Genomic DNA, 22,448 nt, shown 5'->3' on the forward strand with positions numbered 1-22,448 from the left:
GACGAAAGGAACCTCATGTGATCTCATTTCCCTACAGTTGGCTTATTGCTTTACTGATTATAATGGTGAGCATACAGAAGTAAATTAAGAGTGAGATGGTAAAGGGCTGATTGAAATCTAATCAAATTGATCTCAACTTTAATCAAGCATTAGTAATGACTTCAGGCAACAGTGGCCTGCAACAAATACGGCACACACGCAAACACACACACACGCACACGCACGCACACGCACGCACACACACGCACGCACGCACACGCACACACACGCACACACACACACACACACACACACACACGACAGTCTGAGAAGCCATCTGGTTATAATGAAATATGAAAGGCTCGTTTAATCCAACACACTTTAAACACATACAGATAGATATGCTGGAAAAATAACACAGCAGTGGTCTGGATCTCCCCTTCTAGTTCTCTGATGTCAAAAGGTAGTTGGAGTTTGCAAATGGTGTCACATGGTTTATTGTCATTTCTATAATTAGACAGACACAGATGTGCACACCTCCTGCCAACCCTGAGCCTCAATTCCTAAATTAATTTTAGTCTCCCTATCCATCTCTAAAACAGGTTGAACTGGAATAGGGAGTTTTTTTTTTTCAAATTTATTGGGAACATTCTCACTCAGGTGTTTAGCCACAAGGCAGGTATCAACAAAGCTTGGGCGGAACTCACTTGATCAAAAGGGCTTCACTAAGCAGGCCGAAGCAGATTGCAGCTGACTTGAAGAGCGAGTGTGGAGGGGGATTTTCAAAAGCAGTCATCATCCGATACACCACGTATGGCACCAGAGCCAGCAGGAGAACAGCGATGGCTAGAATGGGCCAGGTCTGCCACTGAGACGCCACGGTCCGCCAGGGTGCACATCTCTGCAGCTGATACTGAAGGAGACACATACAACAAGTCTCATTAATGAAGGATAAACAGAAAGATGATTTATTAAATATCTGATTTAGTAAAATTGGCTTTTCACAGTGTAAAAAATGATTTGACCAATAAGTTATGACAACATATGTTTTTACATCGCTTTAACTCATCAAAATAAGTTAAGCAATTTTCAACTTTCATAATAACACTAAAACACCAATTATTGCCCCAAAAAAGATTTTGATTATAAGAAATGGCAAAAAAAAAAAAAAAAAAAGCATGTGTCGCACTTCACCAACTTTACCATCCCAAGTTGTCAGGTTAATATAATTTAAGTTGAAATCACTTAAACATCCAAGTTGATTCTACTTAAAAACGTAAACTTTTTTTTACAGTGCATATGTGACCCTGGACCACAAAAAAAGTCACATGGGTAGTTTTTTTGTAATTGAGATTTATACATCGCCGAATAAATAAGCTTTCCATTGAAGTATGGTTCGTTAGGATAGGCCAATATTTGAAAATCTGGAATCTGAGGGTGCAAAAAAATGTAAACATTGAGAAAATCGCCTTTAAAATTGTCCATTTATGTTTGTGCTTTTGCTGCATTCACTCACAAAAATAAATGTTTTATATATTTACAGTAGGACATTTACAAAATATCTTCATGGAACATGATCTTTACTTAATATCCTAATGATTTTTGGCATAAAAGAAAAATCAATCATTTTGACCCATATGCATTGTTGGCTATTGCCACAAATATACTCGTGCGACTTGTGACTGGTTTTGTGGTCCAGGGTCACATATACAGGTGAAGTTTGTACTTTTTTAGCATACTTTTTCACTATCCCAGCTTAATATATGTAGGCTGAAAAGAGTAAATATTGTGACTGAGGCATTTTCAAAACATTGCCCTCTTTGTTCGAACATCTTTGTTTGTGTGAATTAGATGCAGATGGGAGAATTCCTCTGGGAACAGATGAGTGACAAAATTTCAAACATCTGGATACAAAAAGCCTCCATCTTCATTGTTGGCAATAAAAAAAAAAATAAATAAATAAATATATAGATAAATATTACAAACCTCCTTGGGTTACATCAATGAACAAATGTTTTGAAAGTCAGATCAGGTCCTGATCCTTAAGAAAACAAGTGCACATATTTACCGTTTACAGTGTAAACATTCACTTATTTTCAGAAAAAAAAAAAAAAAAAAAAAAAAAAAAAAAACTTCAATAGCTAGTTAAACAACACAATAAACTTTAATCATATCTATAATAAAATATCAGAAAAGCTTGTATAGAAATATGCTGTTCTGTTTTCATTACGTATTCTGAGGCCTAGTCATTAGGGCTACACAGAAAACAAACAAGCCGCCTTTGTGAGGATAAACATCCCTCCTGACTACAGCTTGTGGCTTCACACCTGTTCTCTCCCTCTCTCCCTCTCTCCCTCTCTCTCTCTCTCTCGCCTTGGCTTCAGGCATAGAGAACTCTGTCATGGCCACACACTGCATACGTGTGTGTGTGTGTGTGTGTGTGTGTGTGTGTGTGTGTGTGTGTGTGTGCACTCCTGCGCCCTCAGGCACTTTGTCGCTGACATTTTGTTTTATAGCCTGTTTTATTAATATTCTTGCCACTTACCAAATTAATATCCGAGTTGGTGAGAAATTTAATAACCACAAAATATTTTACAGGAAAGTATTTACTCTGAGGAAGTAGATGAATAGATCGCCACATCCTCAATTTATCTCATAAACCAAACAGAGGATTTTCTGTAGGCCACACAGACTGCTCACCTACAGCATAACGGGTCTTTATTCCTCCAACAACTTCAAATCTCAGTCCTCATGTTTTGTTTTTGTGGATGAGGAGTAACAAATTCCCCTAGAAAAAAGAAAAAAAAAGCCTGACAAGCTAACCACTCCTGGTGTGATATCTGGAACAGCATTTAATTAGTGTCCCTGCCTCATCTGCAAATGCATACCGCCGCCTCACTTGTGTTAGAACAGCTATTCATTAATTAGATTCTTTGTGGCAAGTGCCACTGAACTATCTGCACTGTTTAAGGTTGCATCAAGCTGCAGTAAGTGCTTTCCTGATAGTGGGATGCATCCATCTTCATTTCTCAGCCTCTATGTTTGACTCTGCCCTTCAGCCAGATGGAGAAAGAGAGAGAGAGAGAGAGAGAGAGAGAGAGAGAGAGAGAGAGAGAGAGAGAGAGAGAGAGAGAGAGAGAGAGAGAGAGAGAGAGAGAGAGAGAGAGAGAGAGAGAGAGAGAGAGAGAGAGAGAGAGAGAGAGAGAGAGAGAGAGAGAGAGAGAGAGAGAGAGAGAGAGAGAGAGAGAGAAGGATATAGAGCTTCAGAGGGACCTGATACGATTCATCCCAGGCAGACCCTGAACTTTCACCTGCTTTTATTTCCGCACCGAAGCTAATTAATTTACAGAGGTAAAGTGGGTGCCCACTTTTGGAGGCGTACAAGAGCTGCCATGATCATACGGCAACAAATACAAACAACATGTGGAGCTTTTCAGGATCTCACTATGAAAAAAAACCTCAACATCAAAGTCGGACAAATATAAACAGGCCAGATTCCTACAGCAAACAGACATGGGCCGTGAGAGGAGAAGCTGTTCCCCAAGCATACAGATACTTCCTGAATGGCCTTTTCTCTCCCTCTGTGGTTCAAAACTACACAGTGTACCAACACAACCCCCATGCCAACCTAATCTTCATTCAAACAACCCTCCTTCATCTGAATGTAAACACTAGATAGTCTTTACATCACAAGCTTTTCTCCTCTGGGTGTTTTGCATTGCTGTGCTCCAGGTGTAATATGGAGTTTATTTAGTCAGGGAGGGTACATAGCATTAGTAGCACAGTTAGACTGGTTTCTACATATGGATGCATGATTGCCTGTAGTCCCACAAGAGCACTGATGGATAAATGGATTTAGGTTTGACTTGATGACGGTTTGAAGCTGCTGTTTTTAATGGGGGCTGTGTGTTTTGAGTACATTTAAGGGGGTATTTACATAACCCAAGAATAGGGGGCATTGAAAAGTGCGGGGCCTGTGAGGACCGTCATGCTTGCTAATTCACTCTGGAGTTTTAATTTAGCTGATTTCCTTCACCCTCATGTACCTCTTTCCCAAAGCCAACCCCAAATTCAGTTCCTACATGTCATACGCAAACGTTTAAGTTTCTCTTTAGTTAAAAAAAAGAAGCTGTGTACCAGCATACTACCCAACCCTAACTTGAAGTAGCCAAGACATTGGAGCTATGAAGATATTCTTACTGACAACTCTCAATTAATTTAAAAGAAAAAGCTGCCCTTCTAAAGTTTTAAAAAGTCCTGCTTTTATTTATACACTTCAACTTATTGAGGTAAAGTGTCTGCCTTTGTGCTTGAGCTGAATAGATACAAGGCAATGTATTTGTTAAACAAAAAAGAAACATAGTTTTCCATATTTTTCCATTATCTTTTCCGAGATAATGGACACAATTCCCAAGGTAAAGACTTCTAATGGAGGGACAGTAAAGGAAAAGAAACGCACAGGGGAAGATAAGGGTGGAGAGAATGGGTCAGTTTCTTTGTCTTAAATAATCAGAGGCAAGATGGCAGAAGTCGTTTGAAGCATGAGCAATGAAATGGAGCACTACTGTGCAGCTGTTAGCCTTGTACAGTATCTCTATCCTCTCAATATGCCCCTGGACCCCTGTCATATTTGTATTTAAACAATGGCTCTATCAAGGCTAAGGAGACTCAGTTTGGGTTAAAAGCACCGCAAAAGGGTCATAAGATACAGCAGGAAAATTTGATTACCCTGGAAGACCCAAAGATAAGAAGCAGCATTATTGAGACAAGCAGTGGAAAAGATGGGCTTGTGGGTTTCCATGTTTTTCTGTTCTTTCTGGAATAGAACTATTGGATGTAAACTGTAAAATCAATTGGCATTAGTGTTTGTTGGGTGGATGGATGGATGGATGGATGAATGGATAGATAGATAGAATTTTGTAAATAAATAAATGATCTATACATGTATTATAAATATGTTTTTATAATCCAATAATATAATAAAATTTACAAAAGAAAAAAAAAAATAAAAGAAAAAAAATATATAGTTGGAACTGAAAATAGTCACACTCTCATACAGTCACCACAATAGCAAAAATCCCTCTTTTATTGTTACAATGTACATTTTTAACCTTAATAAAGCAATTACTTTGGATGTGCATCTCATATTCAAGTGGGATAAATTCAAACCAGCTATAAGTTGATACAGATTAGCTCTCTAATGGGTAATGAATGTAAAAATTATTCTTGCAGCTTTTGATACATGACCTCTTTACATGTTATGAATACATATGTGCAATAAAGTGGAAGTAAAGGAAAAATTAACTGGGTCAGGCATCTGATTTGATAAAAGAGATGCTTTATATGTAATTAGGTATTCAAAATAGTGGTGGATAATTAAACATCATATTATCCCAAATGGTGCGAATTTGTAACATTTTTAGTAGGTAATCCAATTTAACTGCAGAGTTAGTATGCTTTTTGTAATAAATTAACTCTTGGTTAACAATCACAGACAGCATTGTGTTCATCACCTCCTAATGTTTTATGAAAATGACCTTTAGGAGCCATCCCAATCAATCAATTAGGCGACACAAGGCCTATTGGGATTATTTAAAAGCCAACATCTTGGAAGTAGGACACTATACACATTCTTCTATGATCTATATTAATAAGGCAACCCAAATACATTTTCTACATTTGTGCATTACGTATACATGACATCATTTTTTGGGAATGCATTTCATCAACACATCTATTATAAATTTGTTTCTATATTTACAAGATGTCCTCTTTGCACTAGTGCAAAAAAAAAAAAAAAAAATACAAAAAAAATAATGCAACCAAAAGAAGTCCAAACAGTACACAAGCTTTGCCGCCGATGTGGTACAACCAGCACAGATCCAATGTCATTCTAGGTATGCTGGGATTTGGAGTCTAAGGAACCTGTCACAATAACATTTTTCTCAGGGGAACTCATAATGACTGATCAAATCTACAATAGGGGCACAGTTCATCTTTAACATGCTGTAAATGATGTCGGCTGAAGAAAGGAAACAAAAAGCACAAATGGTCAAGTGAAAGGAAAGATAAAAACACCCCGGAGAGAAAGGACAGAGTTGGAAAAGAAGGATGGAGGAAAAAAGGCATGCATATATTTTGTCCTCTCCCTCCGGCTGCTGTTTTGCATAGACATTGCTGTGTTGGCGTGGGAGTGGAGGGCTCTGTTAGACCAGCATTAGCATAAGTTGATCAGAGGGCCTGTCTGAATCTGACAGGAAAGAGGATGGACCCTGAAGTGAACACTTTGTGACCACTATGAGATTCAGAGAGACAACTTCACTACAGCATCAAAGACTCATTTCCTGTAGCTAAGTGAATACTGACGGTTTGCTGAGAGGTTCCACTTGCTTTAAAAGAAAATTATAATAAAAATATAATATAAAGTCTTGGTAACACTTTAGTTTAGGGTCCAATTCTCACTATTAACTAGTTGCTTATCAGCATGTATATTACTAGGATATTGGCTTTATTAGTACTTATAAAGCACATATTAATGGCTTGTTCTGCATGACCAAATTCTACATCCCCTAATCTTACCCTACCTAAACTTAACAACTACCTCACTAACTATTAATAAGCAGTAAATTAGGAGTTTAATGAGGCAAAAGTCATAGTAAACAGTTAATTAATAGTGAGAATTGGACCCTAATCTAAAGTGTGACCAAAGTCTTCTGAAGACATACGATAGCTTTGTGTAACAAACAGACCAAAATTTAAGTCATTATTCACTGATAAACTTCCAATCCAGTTAGAACTTGAGAACTGGATCAGTCAGATTCGTGAACGAATCATTCAGGCTGGTTTTGTGAATCAGATCAACCTTGAATTATTCATTCATGAAATGCACACTGCTACACACCAACTCTTATGAATGCACAAGGCCAGATTTTCAGTGAATAATGCATGTGTTCCTAACACAAAGTAGTATTGTGTTCCTAACACAAATACATTTTTTTTTAATCCTTTTTTCCTAAAAAAAATAATAACACAAAGAAGTAAAAAATTATTAGGAAAACAGAATCTTATGAGTCAAGTCAAGTCAAGTCAAGTTTATTTATATAGCGCTTTTCACAACAGCAAAAGCAGCTTGTATCAAAGCAGCTTCACAGTATTAAATTAAAACAATACATCAATGTTTGTTTCTAGTGGAACGTCCACGTTTGGTAATGCTGATCAATAGTATCGTTGATTGATTAATTAAATTAAATATCCCCAAATATCCCCAACTGAGCAAGCCAAAGGCAACAGTGGCAAGGAACCGTAAAACTCCATCAGGTGACCTAATGGAGAAAAAAAAACCTTGGGAGAACCCAGGCTCAGTCGGGGGCCAGTCCTCCTCTGGCGTTTATGAACTAGAGGTTCGGATTTAACGGATTTATGACATTTTTTGATACTTTTATGGTGTGTTTTGGAGCTTGACAGCTATAGTCCTCATTCATTTTATTATATTAAAGAGTAGCCGCAGGGTATTCCTCTTCTTCTTCTTAAAAAATAAAAATAAAAAAAAAAATAAATTTGACATGGTGATAGGCAACTGATGACAACATTTTCAGTTTTGGGTGAACTATTCCTTTAAAAACATTACATGTGAGTGTTTTTCTTTCTTTCTTACAAATATACAATTGACATCTAATTCAGCAGTGCAGTAATAAAAAAATGGCAAATGACAGATAAAAATGATACTACAATAATACAGCAGAACATTTAGATGCAACTCAATGAGGGGAAGAAGAACGTTTTTAAGAGTCTTTCCTTTTAAGCACTGAAGTGTTACGATAATTTTTGTTTTTATTTTCCATATTTTTGTAAAAAAAACAAAACAACAACAACAACTGTTCTAAGCAATTGCTTTCCATAATGATTCACAGTTCGTTAGTCAATTTAATTTATAATTGAATCGGATGGATGTGGCTCTGCCTAACTCCCTGTCTCCCAAGGATGAGAGCACATTTAAACTGTTTCATTAACACCAGGGGCCTATAGAAAAACGACCCCAGAGCGCACAGTGATGTTCCGAGCGCAAGTTGTTCTGCAAAACATACAGCGCTAATGGAACATATCCGAGTGCTGTAAAATACTACTGGGAAAAATAAATGACAAGTTTCATGACAGCTTTGCCTCTTTGGCTCACTCACAAGCAGTCTCTCATAAAAAATAAAAATAAACCTTTAGTCAAATTAATTCAACAACTGGCAGCGCTTTGCTAAGCCACCCAAAAGCACCCGAAATCTCCACCCTTTGGTGAAAACGTACCACAAATTACACATAAAAGCTAATTAATACAAAAATATCCCAACAAATGTACTACTTGCGTACAAAGGAAGCTTTATAGTCACATAACTAATTTAAGATTGCACATTTTCCAACAGCGTTTCGAAGTTTTGCTGAGGAGCAGGAGCTCGGACAGAGCCTCTGAAACGAGCTTGTGCGTTGTTTGCAACGTTCCTGAAGCATGAGAGTAGAGTCCATTAACTAATAGAGATTAAAAGCCTGATGCCTCTCCCCTTCCCTCGGATTACACTTCCAAAGCACACGGCTGATTGATGAGAACCAGCAGGCTGCCTGGAATCTCCGCTTTCATTAAGGTTTCCCTCCCTCCTTCGCTCTTTCCATCCACCCATTCCACCATCCGCTTCGCTATACCTCCGTCCATCTCAGTGGGGGAAGAGGGAGGTAAACAGATGGAGAGGTCTGGAGGAGATAAGTGGCAGCACTTTAGCATGAGCACTAGAAGGGTTCCATGCAACCAAGGGTCATTTCTGCCACCTGATGTGATCTATTCTGACATGAAAGAAGTCCACCTATATGTCATCATCTACTTTGTGCAGGTTCTCCCATGAGCAAGACTGGAGTAATGGACCAAGAGGCTTGACTTTTACACTTTAAAACTGCAGAGAAATTAAATTAAATGAGTTCAATTCACTCAAATATTTCAGAAAGTTCATTGTTCCTAATAGAAAAAAAAAAAAAAGATATGTGAACTCAATAACGGTTTAAATTAAGCTGAACTTAAACTGAATAAGTTGCAGTCAGACCACCATGCTCTCTATAATGAGACTTGATGAAATTAAGTGTTATTTTGTGTGTTTTTTTGCACAAGATTAATGTAGGTAGAGATGTGTTAGGGTTTATTGTTCTGTTATGTTGGGATTTATAGGGGTTTCTGTTGTGTTATGTTGCTGTTTTGCAGGGATTAGTTTAGTCAACTTTTCAAATAAATTGCAATTAACATGTTTGTATAGTGCAAAATCAAAATGTAAAGTTCTGCTAACTTAATCTTTGAGTTTGTTAACTTAAAAAAACTGATTACCTCAACATTTTTTGAGTTATGCCAACTTATTAGGGTTAACCGTGTAGGTCTTATAAGGTGCCCAAAGAGTCCGCAAGATGGAAGATTTTTGGAAATAGCAGTCCGAGATGGAGATGGAGGCAACCAGGTAAGAGTGTGTGTGTTCGAGAGGGGCGGTTATGTCATTCTCAGGAGGATAAGGTGCCCTGACAAGGCAATCAGGAGTGAAGTGATTCTGCAGCCACGCAGCCTCAGTGCTCTCGTCCCTCACTCTGATGAGCTTTTGACAAATGGAGAGCAGCCGAAATTGGTTTTGTATGAGTGCTTTCAGATCTGTCTCTTAGCAGGATTATTGCCACCTGTCTTCATTGGCTACATGAGTCCGTCTATTCAGCTCACTCAAGGGTTTAGCGGCTGGTCGTTCTGGATAAAATGACGAAATGGCTCAAAAATAAAACACCACTAACCTTCCGTCTCAGCCTTATAACTATTAATATTCAATCCAGCCCTCCCCTCTCCGGTCTGTGCCCAGGTGACCAAATTGCAGAGGTCAACAGCACCACTCCAAACAAATCTGTTCATCGCATATCGTCCCAAATGTCAACCAGAAGCTGAAACAGGAGGCTCGTGGAAGTGCGGGACCTATTACCAAAGCCCCGTCTCAAACCTTACAATCTGCTCATGCTCCTTATTAAATTAATGACAGATAGTGCATCACAATCAAGTGAACCTCCATAATCGGATAAGTTACTCAATTCAGATAATGAAAGCTGGGGGAAACTTTGTCTTGGGGACAGTGATATCTCCAGTGATCAATCAAGGAGCAGCTGCAGCACTTTAGAGATTCTCTTCTGTCTAATCATTAATATGGCAACAAAAGAGAAACTATTATTTTAAGCCTGGGAAACAGAATCAATAGTCATGATCGATAGGCAGATTCACAGACTGTGTCACATTTACAGGATGAGAGTGTTGGATTGCAGTGACTCAGCTCTGTTTTTTGTTATGTGAGTATTTCCACATCAGTGACTGGAGGGAAATACAGGGGAAAAAATACAAATTGTTGTACAGGGGAACAACAAATTTGCAGTATTAAAGGGTAGTTATTAGATCTCATAGGAAAATGTAACTGTCACGAATGGCGATTTCATATCAATTCATGCATTAATCATACAAAAACATATGATTATTAAAAAAAATCATGAAGGTCCACTCCTAACCCCAGCCCAATCATACACTAAACCACACTAGGGTGGAAGCAGATCATACGGAAATGTATGAATTCACACAAATTAGTGTGAAAAACGTAAAACAAACTTACAAATTGCCATAAGATTATGTTGATTAACCTCAAATGATGTCTGGGTTTTATGCAGCTCTACACGATTTCGATTTGCAGGTGGCTCAAGGGAGATGGGTGCACACATAGGCCCCAAGCTACAACCACCCAAAAACACCCGAAAACTTCTCCCTTTAGCAAAAACCACAAATTACTCATAAAGTCTAATTAATACAAAAATATCCCTGGAAATGTACTTTTTGTGTACAGAGCAAGCTTTATAGACCTTATTCAGAAGAGCACAATGTGGAATGAAAGCGAGACTGTGAGGGATAGACTTACCGTGTTTTTAATGGCATCCGCTTTAAAAAGCTGCATAAAGCTCCTAGATCACTTAAAATTTTCCACAGCTCATGTTGTCTGGAGTTTTTTTGTCTACTGAGATTTCTTGGAAAGATATTTTTGCAGTGTTTCGTTAGCAGAACAATCACATTAAATAACAGAAGCACATTAAATAACATTATAACCCACTGAAGAGATGTATGTCTATCCCTAAAAGCCTCGCTTTCATTAACGTTAAAAAATTAAATATGGCACTGCTGTGAATAAGGGCTATAGCTTTATACTCTATGCAAAATCCAGTTGACCTCAGTTGAAGTGATATGTATAAACATGTGAAGATGAAAAGGACTAGTATTCACTCAAGGTTAGTCTGACACCTGTGTCAGATTTTAAGCACGGGGATTTTTTTAATTAAAAAGGAATGCCCTCATAACAAATGGGACAGGACAGATACATCAGAGATCCATTAATTAATATGCGTCAGTATGGTATGTTTGGCACGGACTGAGCTTATCAACTGTGGTGAAATGAGAGCTATTACACAACCTTAAGCTGTGGTAAAAACATCAGTTAGTGAAATGAAAGGTGCAGAGTGAAAGAGAGATACACTGTCTGTATATGAGTGTGCATATGTGTGCGTGTGTGTGTGTGTGTGTGTGTGTGTGTGTCTGGACCTTATAATCCCTACGTTGTGGGGACAAAAGGTCCACATGAGGAAAACAGCTTATAAATCATTCTAAATGTAAAAATGCAGTTTATATCTCGCAATTCAGTTTTTTCTTCTCAGAATTGTGAGATATAAACAAGCAATAACCTTTTAATTTTTTATTCTGTGGCTTCCATAGACTGCTACTGAAGAACTGTCATCAAAACACCAAAATGGTCTATACATTGTTTGGACCCCATGAGGAAAACAGCTATAAATCACACTAAGTCATGTTTTTGGAAAATATACAAATGCAGATCCTTAATTTTCTGTGATGGGTATGTAGGTTCAGGGGTGGGTTAGTGTAAAGGGATATAATATACAGTTTGTAAAGTATAAAAATAGTTATGTCCACGAAAAGTCCCCATAAAACATGAAAACGTGTGTATGTGTGTGTGAGTTCAGTAACATCTCTGGTTTACATGTATAATACACTGGTTTGTTAGCCTGGGAAAACCCAGACAACTTCCGGAAGTTCCGGCAAATTCAGATTTGAGTTCAAGCCCATTTCCATGGCCTAGAAATCACGGCACCAATCAGAAACGTTGAGGCGGGCTTTACACAAAGACGATCGCTCTGATTGGTTTTTGGTCTATCCAATTGTGCCCAGAGGCATTTGAGCGACGTCCGTTCAACTTTTAAATGCATTATTATATTCAAATTGCAAACACATGAGGACAGTCTCCATGAAAGACCCACTGGCAGATGAACGTGCTACTACATTTCTCTCCGAAACAGTAGGAAATTAAATTAGATTTAATAGAGGATTTTAACTGTGACACGATGATTGACAGGGCAGTTTAAGTGATGGATGCACGCGACAGATCCGTCCGATAAAGATGACGAAGTAGTATGTCCCAAAGCTTGCCTACTTTTTTGCTACACATTCAAAAGTAAATACCTTTTCTTCACAAAAAGAGTACATACTTTTATGGCGTAGTGTAACTTAGGCGAATTGGGACACAGCATATGGCTTTACACGATGACGATCGCTCTGATTGGTTTTTAGGTCTATCCAACTGCGCCCAGAGGCATTTGAGCGACGTCCGTTGGTGACGCCCCTTTGGAAATGATTTGTCTATGGAGCTTTGCCAGACCATAACTCAGTTACTACTGAGAATGGTCTGGTTTTAACCAGGCTACTGGTTTGTTCCTTAGGCCCTTACAGTATGTCTTACGTTCCACAGAAAGAACAACATGAGAGTGAGAAAATGATGACCAAATTTTCATTTTTGGGTGAACTATCCCTATAAATATGGTTTAACATGTACTGTTTTTAAACAACTAATATGAAGCTACACATTCATGGACTGAACTACATCTGACAACAAGGAAACTCTAAATGGGAATTCTATAAATGTTGCTTTGTGGAAGGGTTTTATATGTCCATTTCAAACCATAAAACAGAAGGAAATGGCCTTTTTGATGTGATCTTTCTAGTAATTATTGTAGAACGTTTATTGCTCAGTGTCAGTGAATGAGATTTAAACTTATATATCCGTCACTACACAAGAGCCTATATACACTTCTGGCCCAAAACCTTCTGAAAAACAAAGTCTGCAAGATTTTTATTCATTCACATTCATAAAAAAAAAAAGAACTTACATCTGACATTTACACAAGTAAGTGGGACATCAATTATGTAAAATTAAACCAATCCCTTGTGTTTGACTTTGGATGAGTGCCTTTAAATACCTTATGGCAGTAATTTTGCAAATGATTAGGAAGATAACTCATGATGGAATGGTAATTTCAGTGATTAATACAAATAAGGGGGGATTGGTTGGAGCCATGATCTAAAAAGTCATTCTTGCATTTCATAAAAAAGGAGTCATATCATATAATTTTACTATTTAATTTAAGATTTTCACTTGTAATGTTAGTCATGGTTTCTTGCCACAAACAGTTGCAATTTATATTTACCTGACCATGAACTCCCATAATCAGGTAAATATAAATTGGTCTCTCTGACCTTTAATATTAAACAGTCTTTGCTGCTGTATCTTAAACACCACTATATGTAACAACTCTTTGTTATGATTGGCCAACCAATCAGCATATGTTTTTCTGATGTTAGGACACAAGAATTATTAAAATGGGTGATTTCAGATCCCCCACCTGGTCTAGCCAGCCATTTACACCTATCGATGCCTACGACAAATTGCAGTGCAGACATAATAAATTCTTACAGGTTTGGAACAACTTGAGGGTGAGTAAATGATGACAGGATTTGGATTTTTAGGTGAACTATCCCTTTAAACTATTCTGTGGGGGCAGTCGTGGCCTAATGGTTAGAGAGTCAGACTGATAACACGAAAGTTGCGGGTTCGATTCTCAATACCAGAAGGAAATGACTGAGGTGCCCTTGAGAAAGCCACCTAACCCCCAATCGCTCCCCAGGCGCCGCATTGAATAGCTGCCCACTGCCTCGGGTGTGTGTGTCCACGGTTTGCAGTGTGTGTGTTCACTACTCCTAATGTGTGCGCACTAACTTAAAATAAGGGTTAAATGCAGAGGACAAATTCCGAGTATGGGTTACCATACTTGGCCTTCACATGTCACTTTCACTTATTTTAATAAAGAAATAACTGCTAAACATTAGTTTATGTTTGCTCAGGTCCATTAGATACTATTGACGGATACAACTTTTAATTTAAGAAATATATTAGTAGTATATTATTTGTATTTGATAGTTCATGTTAAACAATGTAGTTAACTAATATTAACAAATGGAACCTTATTGTAAAGTGTTGCCATATAATAACCACAGTGTACAGTTCAGAGTGAAAGTTCCAACCTACTGTATCTACAATACATGAATATTTTCAGCAATGCTCAAGAACCCCTAACAATAATAATATTTATCACACTAAACACAGCGTATTCTTCACCACAAACTACACAGATCAGTGATCACATTAATAAATAACAAAGCAAATAATGTTTAGCACAAATTTCCCTAAAGACTGTCAGCGAGCGTAATCAACTCTTTTAAGTATGTGTTGATTAAAGTAAAAATGAACTGTTTTGTCCTCAGGGATACGAGGATACGAGGCTGCCTCTTCTGTTCTCTCTCTCTTTTAACACATTCTCTTCAAACCAGAGCCCTGCATTTAGTCTTCCATAAGTATAATCATCCAGAAAATTAATAATCATTTTCGAACACCACAATGAATCACTACGCTTTGGACAATTAATAATGGAGGAATGAACCCAAGATCTATAATTACAATGCTTATGATGCATATCATCAAAATTTTAATCCAACATTCCCCCGTTTAATTTAGCTCAGGTTGTTGGTCATTAGTGGCTTTTCCGGTTGACTTGAAGGTGTTTCAATCAGCAAAATCATTGCTCACCTCAAAAGCTGTATGCAGGTTGATTAATTTTGTCAAAAGAAGCCATGGGGAGTTTTTTTTTTTTTTCTTCTCTCTCTTTCCCAAAATGAAAACTAAAGCAGTAGTTCTCATCTCGAAAATGTAAAATGATTCAATTTAGGTAGGCTACTTTTGTGAGTACACTGTGCAGCAATATTGATTATAAGATAAAATGCAGAATATTGACTTGGAATATTGATAAAAAAAAAAAAAAATCAAAAATTAATTTCAGCCTTTGAATTTCGTCAAACCAGTTAAACTGTCAACTCCCACATGAAAAATGTAAAAACTGAGTGAACCTTTTAACGGTTCTATTGTTGGGTGTGTCTTAAATGTTCATGCAAGCTTTAGGGCAGAACAGGCATCCGTCCCCCACGGCCTTGAAAGTACCACTCAACAAATTAATTACCATTTTTTGATGAAATATAGTTCAAGCTCGTCCTTATTTCACACAGTGAAGGGCCCTTTGCTCTTCACACAGGCAAATGGCATGTTTTTTTCATTCATGCACTAGAATGACAGGATACAAAGTATGGGGTGGCACTTCTCAAACCAACAGGTCAATGCGAAAAGTGGCCTGAGATGTTGTGTCATTTCCATAAACTCAAGAGCAAGCCCTCACATTGAGTGGATATCTGTTCAACTCAAAATATCAGGACAATTGCAAGCTTAATAAACCCATTTACTCAACTAATCATGAAGAAGAAAAGCAGTTCTTCAGGCTGGTTCAGAGGAATCCAGGAGCGATCGTTCTCAATGGACTCATTACAAATGATTGCGCACTCTTCTACAGCTCCTCATTGCAGCTTCATGGTCAATGACAAATAACAATGCCCACGATAAAGAAAAGGAAAAATCCTTTTAAAATCTACTTTAAAGCACATATGCCACATTCTTAGAAATGCACTCTTTGGACTCATGTGTCATGTGGTTTTAAAAAAGTTTCTATAATTTTCAAGAACAATTTCAATGTAATGACTCTAAAAATGCCATGCAGAAAAAACAAATAACATAGTTTCCTCACACCATGAAATTGTGTGCGTGTACACATCTTAATCATTACTTAAAAAGGGGGCTCAAAGTATTTATTTACGGATAGAATGAACTATTAATTAATAAATTACACCACACATCATTTTACAACTCAAATTATCCTTGCCTAGGCAAAAAAAAAAAAAAAAAAAGGGTAAATTATCAGAAATTTTAACTTTTATTGACAAATATGACTTTTTCCAATACATTTTTATGAGACTTTTATCTTCATCATCAAGACATCAAGACAGTTGAATCATCCTGACATTTTTGCCTTTATTTTCCCCCCAAAAAATTGAATTAAAAAGGAGTATTCAAGTTATTGTATATACATTCCATTGGAAATTGTTTTTGTTAATTGATATCTATACAAATGGCTTTTCTCAAAAGATCTTAAGAAAGCATTAAACGTGTTTATGATTCATTATTAAGTTTCATTGCTATTAAATGCCAAAAGATAAAATGTCCAAGGCTTTGTCTTCGTTTTACTAATTAGATAAACTTCAGGAAAGAAGACATATGCAGTTAGCCAGTCTAGTCATAACATATGACGTATTTTTAAACACAGACACTTATGATCATTACTTCCGTACACACACATACACACACACACACACACACACACACACACGTTTTAATCAGTATCTGAAGATGCCGTCTGAAAACATCTCTGCATTGAAGTGGATGAGGAACGTCCTTGAGATTTTGCGGATTTAAACAGCCTATTCTTGCAATGAGAGGAGCTTCATTAAATGAGCTAGAAAAATGTCTTTTAACATTCTGAAAAGAAAAAAACGTATTTTCTCCACAGTAAAATAGTGCGTTTTCAGAGGTCCACATTCATTAGCACACAACATTATCGTACCTTCTGACAAAATGGCAAGGTAATTTGGTCGCTTCTAATGTAACAGAAAACTGATCCCCAGATTCCAACTAATGACCCGACTACTTTTTTCCAGTAAGGCAGCAGCAATTGGCACTCAAAAGTGCATGCTAAAACTTACTGGACCTCGATGAATGACCAATTGTAGTTACAATATCAATGATATCATTGTTAAGTTTAATCTCAGATGAAATGGACGCAAGCAGCGTATTTACCAGTCCCACGAACCAGATGTTGTCTAAGCACAGGCAAACAGGGACGTATATCTCCACAACCGAAGACGATATACATTTACCTACAGAAGTGCTTTTGCAGTAAGCTCTCTCATGCATTCAAGCCCATCTGTTTGGGAGAAGTGAGCAGCGCCGTCTTTAGCCTGTGATAACATACTGCTTTGTAAAGGCTGACTTGTTTTACCATCGCTGAAATATCCTGACAAGGAGAAACGAATATGACAACTATCAGAACAACACTTCATTAGATCTGCCTTTGCTAAAATTAATCAACGGCAGGCAGAGGGCTGGGAACGCGCGTGAAAGGCAGGAACATCAAATAGAGTGCCGTCCCAAAGCCTGAGCCTTTGTAGAACTTGTTTACTCTCCCCAAGCCATTCAAAATGTCAAACTTATTTATTCTAACTTGAAGAGGCACTGCGGCCTTCTTTTTATATTTGTCAACACTGCAAGCCACAAAAAGCGTTATTTGAGGAGAGAAGGCAAGAGAGAGGGGGAACAGGAGAAAAAAGACAGACAGACAGAAATAAAGCATTCCAGATAAAATCCCTTTATTTCTCCATTTCTCTTGAGGGGAAAACCACCCTGACCACTTCATAGTTCTCGCTCTGCCATGTCAGGGCAGAGTGTTGTGCTGAAAGCACAAAAATACCAGTGCAAATCATGACCACACACAATGGGCATCTGATTTATTTAAACACCCTGTGACTCACTCAAAAACACTTTTTTTCCCCCTGTAAGCAAACTCCTCCATGCTCTTCATCAGCGCTTAAGAACCATCAATCTAATGAATGAACATGCATAAAATGAGCTAACAAAATGATAACACTATAGAGCTGCTTTATAACGGAATCAAGTTTGTTTTAGTTGACGAATTTTGCAACATTGACACTGCTGTTGAACTGGATTGAATCAACATTGAGCTGAATGACTACTGTCTTCTGTAGAGTTGCTTTACAGCTGAAATTGAATTTATTTAATAATTACTGAACTTTTCACAGTCATTGAACTGAACTGAACCAACAGTGAACTGACTTGTGACAATGACAGTATTGTATTTTTCTTCTTTTTTTTTAGAGCTGCTTTACAGAATTAGTCTCATATTTGAATATGTTTGCATCATTGGTTATTTTTATTACTGTGAATCTGCTTTGAAACAATCTGTATTGTATAAAGCGTTAGAGAAATGCTTTAAAGGTGACTTGACTTGACAAAAGAGTAAATCTCACTTTGAGAATCAATCGTTCCGATCTTTTTGGTTTCATTTCGCTGCATTTGTTCGGTTCTTTTCTGTCTTACTTTGTGTCCGTGTTGAGATTTATAGCGCTCGCATCCGCTATCTGCACTGGCCACACCTTGGCAGAGACTGCGAATGGTGAGCGTTGGAGAGAGCAGGCGGAACCAATACAACGGGCCATATGCCTCAACATATGTATGCTGAGCAGCAGGATGGATGAAGGAGAAAAGGAGAGGGAGGTGGGGAGGAGGGCTAGAGAAACTTGAGGAATCGAAGAGAATAAAAAGATAAATGTGAAATATGGGTGAATGAGAAAAGGAGAGAGAAAGAGATGGAGGGAGGGGGGCAGGTATGTCCTGACAGGTCTTAGCTTGTCACGCTTTGAGAGTCCTCGGCCATTAGCAGCGGCAGCTTGACAAACTCTGGCTCGTGATTTATTCTGCTAAGGCATGTTGCGAGGCTGTCGGAATTCGTCACGTTAAAATCCTAATTAAAACTGTTAATCACAGATTCCTGTTTGTTCAGCACACCGTGTGAAATGAAAAATGCATTCAAATTATTCACTAATGCTCTTTTTAGACAGGTAAGCCTGCATACCCTCAAGCGTCAATATGCACAGGAACTCTGCAAAGTTTTCACCAAAGCTTATGAACACCTTGGGGCTTGGCTTTTATAGTTTTTTTTTCCCCTCGTTCTCATCACTTTCATCACATCTGCAGTTTTAAAATTACTTCAAACAAAATACCTTGTTTTTAGGTAAAACAAAATTCTATGTCAAAAGTGCAATGACTAAAAGCTCATGAAACAACCTTTATTTGCATGGACATAACGTATAATTGATTTTCAAGGGACCCTCAATTAAAATACATAAAACATAATGTAACAATGAAAATGTGTTTTTTTTTTCTTTTCTTCATGTGGGCACTCTTTTTAGCTTGCCCCAGTTCGGTTTCTAAACTTTTTCTTGCTATATTAGCAAATATGCAAATTTTGGTTATATTTAAACCAGTTTAAAACAGTTCTTCATATGAATGGCTCCCTAAGCAAATCTTATATTGTTATTTCTTCTGTTTTCTATTATTATTATTATTTTATAATAATCTCTCTCAAGAAGCAAACAATTTTAAGGGCACTATTATTCAGAATTTGGGGGTAGGATTTTTTTTTAAATTGATATTTTTATTCAGAATGACACATTAAATTGATCAAATTTGACAGTTTATATTACTTTATGTAACATTATATTATATTGTTTAAATAAATGTTCTGTTAAGCTTTCTATCATGGATTCCACAAAAATATTAAGCAGCACTCTTTTTAACATTGATAATAATAAGAAATGTTAACTAAGCACCAAATGTTGCTTACCCTTCATATCATTTCTAATTACCGTTAGAATAAAGGAATGTTTATACACATTTCTAAGATATTTTGGGACCTTATACCTTCTTCCAGATGGAAGCATTCCAAATTCTGAGTAAAGTGCGTGTGTGGAGTCAGATACAACCCTTGTTGCTCTTCTGTGTATTGCCAGCAAATATAGTTTATCAAGCTGTGTTTGCTGGCATCCTTTTTTTTCCCCTGCCATTCCCATTATCCTCTGCAACTTATTCTTATTCATCACTCCCAAGTTACCATACCAGGCTGTAACATTAAACAATAAAATACTCTCAACATGACATCTGTATACCATTTCCAAAACGGATTGACTAACATAAAAACTATTCAGTTTACCCACAAGAAACATCTTGGTCGTTTAAAACTAAACCTTGTATTCAGTTAAGTTGCCAATATATCAAACTTTCCACAATCTCAACTACCTGATCATATAATTTTAGTTTCCCTAAACACGTTGTTCGCCAGAATCAACATTGAAAATTAGCTCTTTTGTTTTCCTTACATTTATGTGCAAGGCACTCAGTTTGCATCAGTCTTCAAGAACAACCACATTTTTAAAATAAGTTTGCTCACTAATTACTTGATTTTTAGAACAAAGTCCCACCAGAACCATATCATAAGCATACTTAAACAGACCCGATGTATTACGATGTATATACAGTATATCTGGAGAATAAGAATGGTGACAACACACAACCCTGTGGTGCCCAGTTCTTTCTTTTATATGTCTATACATTCAGTTAGAATTGGTTAAATGTTCCTAAATTCACAGCAAGTTTGTTTCTTGGTTGGTAAGGCAGCAGAAATCCTTCTCAAAATCTGTACTGACCACACAAAATGAGTAAACGAGGAAACATCTCTAGATGTTTGAGTGAGGTGTGAGGTTACCATCTTCATGAGTAACATTTTCCACCCCATAAACAGAGAAGCTTTTCCACACACCAGCATCCAGAACATTCCAGACCTCTACTGAAGCATGTTCAAATAAAGCAGATGCACAGAAAGAAGGACAGAAGGAAAGTTCAGACAGGTGTTGGGGTTAGCAAAGGCCTCAAATTGAGACAATAACATGTTAATGACAGAATTATATATTATGTTTATATAGAGAGCTATAGAGAGAGAGAGAGAGAGAGAGAGAGAGAGAGAGAGAGAATATATATATATATTCTCTCTCTCTCTCTCTCTCTCTCTCTCTCTCTCTCTCTATATATATATATATATATATATTCTCTATATATATATTAGGGCTGCACAATATATCGAAAAATTATCGTTATCGCAATAATAGAATATGCGATATCCGTATCGCAGAGAGGTGCGATAAATTGCATTTATTTTATATGCCAAGCATTTGTGTGATGCATGCATGCATAGGTTGTTTATCCAAATTCGACCAATCAAATGGGGCCTTACTATCTTCATACCCACCTCCCCTAGGTGCTATTATGCTATTGGCTAGATCGAGCGCAAAGGGGAATCTAGTGGCTCAGAGTAGAGAGTGGAAAATAAAAACTAATGGCGGGAGTAGAGACAAGCGAGGAAAATGACAACAGCAAAGAACCTGTGCCTAAAAAGAACTGTACGTCTGAAATATGGCAATATTCTGGCTTCAATAGAGAAGACGTGTCATAAATGCAGGTACTGTGTAAGGGGCCGTTCACATATCGCGTCTAAAAACGCATGGAAAGCGCAGCCACGCCGCTATCTCCTTCTTTCCACAAGCGCTTGCGTCTGCTATGCAACCATGACCTGCGTGAGCTTTGAGAATTAAGAAAAGTGGAAAAATGGCTGGAAAAATGTGCTTTCATTTTGAGCGCACTTGCCGCGCGCCTGCACTTGAAATAACGAATTTGCACGTGCAAAAAACGCAATATGTGAAAATAAGTGACGGTGTCACTAAGTCGTGCCGAAAATTTTTGGCCATGTTGAGAGGAAACTAAGCTCCACAACGCAACCTCAGGGAGCTATATGAAGACTTTAAAAAGTGTAAGCCCAAATCTACCAAAACTGCTAATGAAATGCCAAGTTAACAATAACAGAATCTCACAGACAACCATTAATCAAAGTGTTGCATGTGTAACGTTAACTCCTTATGAAAAAACTGAGCTATTCTTCTGAAGATCAGAGGAATATCTATTAGCCTACCTGTTTATTTTAGTATGATCATTACATATATAAATGATTAAAAAAAAGTAATAAAAATAGCATTTCTCTGGGGAAATGTTATATCGCAAGAAATATCGTTATCGCAATACTCAACAACAATATCGCATATTTTCCCAGTATCGTGCAGCCCTAATATATATACAGTACCAGTCAAAAGTTTGGAAACACTACTATTTTTAATGCTTTTGAAAGAAGTCTCTTATGCTCATCAAGCCTGCAGTTAAAAACAAAAAAAAAAACAAAAAAAAAACAGTAATATTATGAAATATTATTACAATTTAAAATAATGGTTCTCTTTTTTAATATACTTTAAAATGTAATTTATTTTTGTGATGCAAAGCTGAATTTTCATCAGCAAGTACTCCAGTCTTTGGTGTCTTATGATCCTTCAGAAATCATTCTAATATGATGATTTATGATCAATGTTGGAAACAGTTGTGCTGCTTAATATTTTTTTATAACATGAGATACTTTTTTCAGGATTA

The 22,448-nt window shown here is 37.2% G+C and overlaps 1 protein-coding gene across 1 annotated transcript in view; it reads right to left on the reverse strand.

The window, feature by feature from the left end:
- LOC307166021 (uncharacterized protein) overlaps window positions 1-22,448 on the reverse strand; it is a 127,401-nt gene that overhangs the window by 16,592 nt on the left and 88,361 nt on the right. The window contains exon 4 of the mRNA XM_079884124.1: window positions 687-892. Within this exon, the coding sequence (XP_079740250.1) occupies window positions 687-892 (206 nt within the window). The remainder of the gene's footprint in view (window positions 1-686; window positions 893-22,448) is intronic.

This window comes from Squalius cephalus (genome assembly GCF_949319135.1).
Source record: "Squalius cephalus genome assembly, chromosome: 10".
NCBI classification, from domain to species: Eukaryota; Metazoa; Chordata; class Actinopteri; order Cypriniformes; family Leuciscidae; genus Squalius; species Squalius cephalus.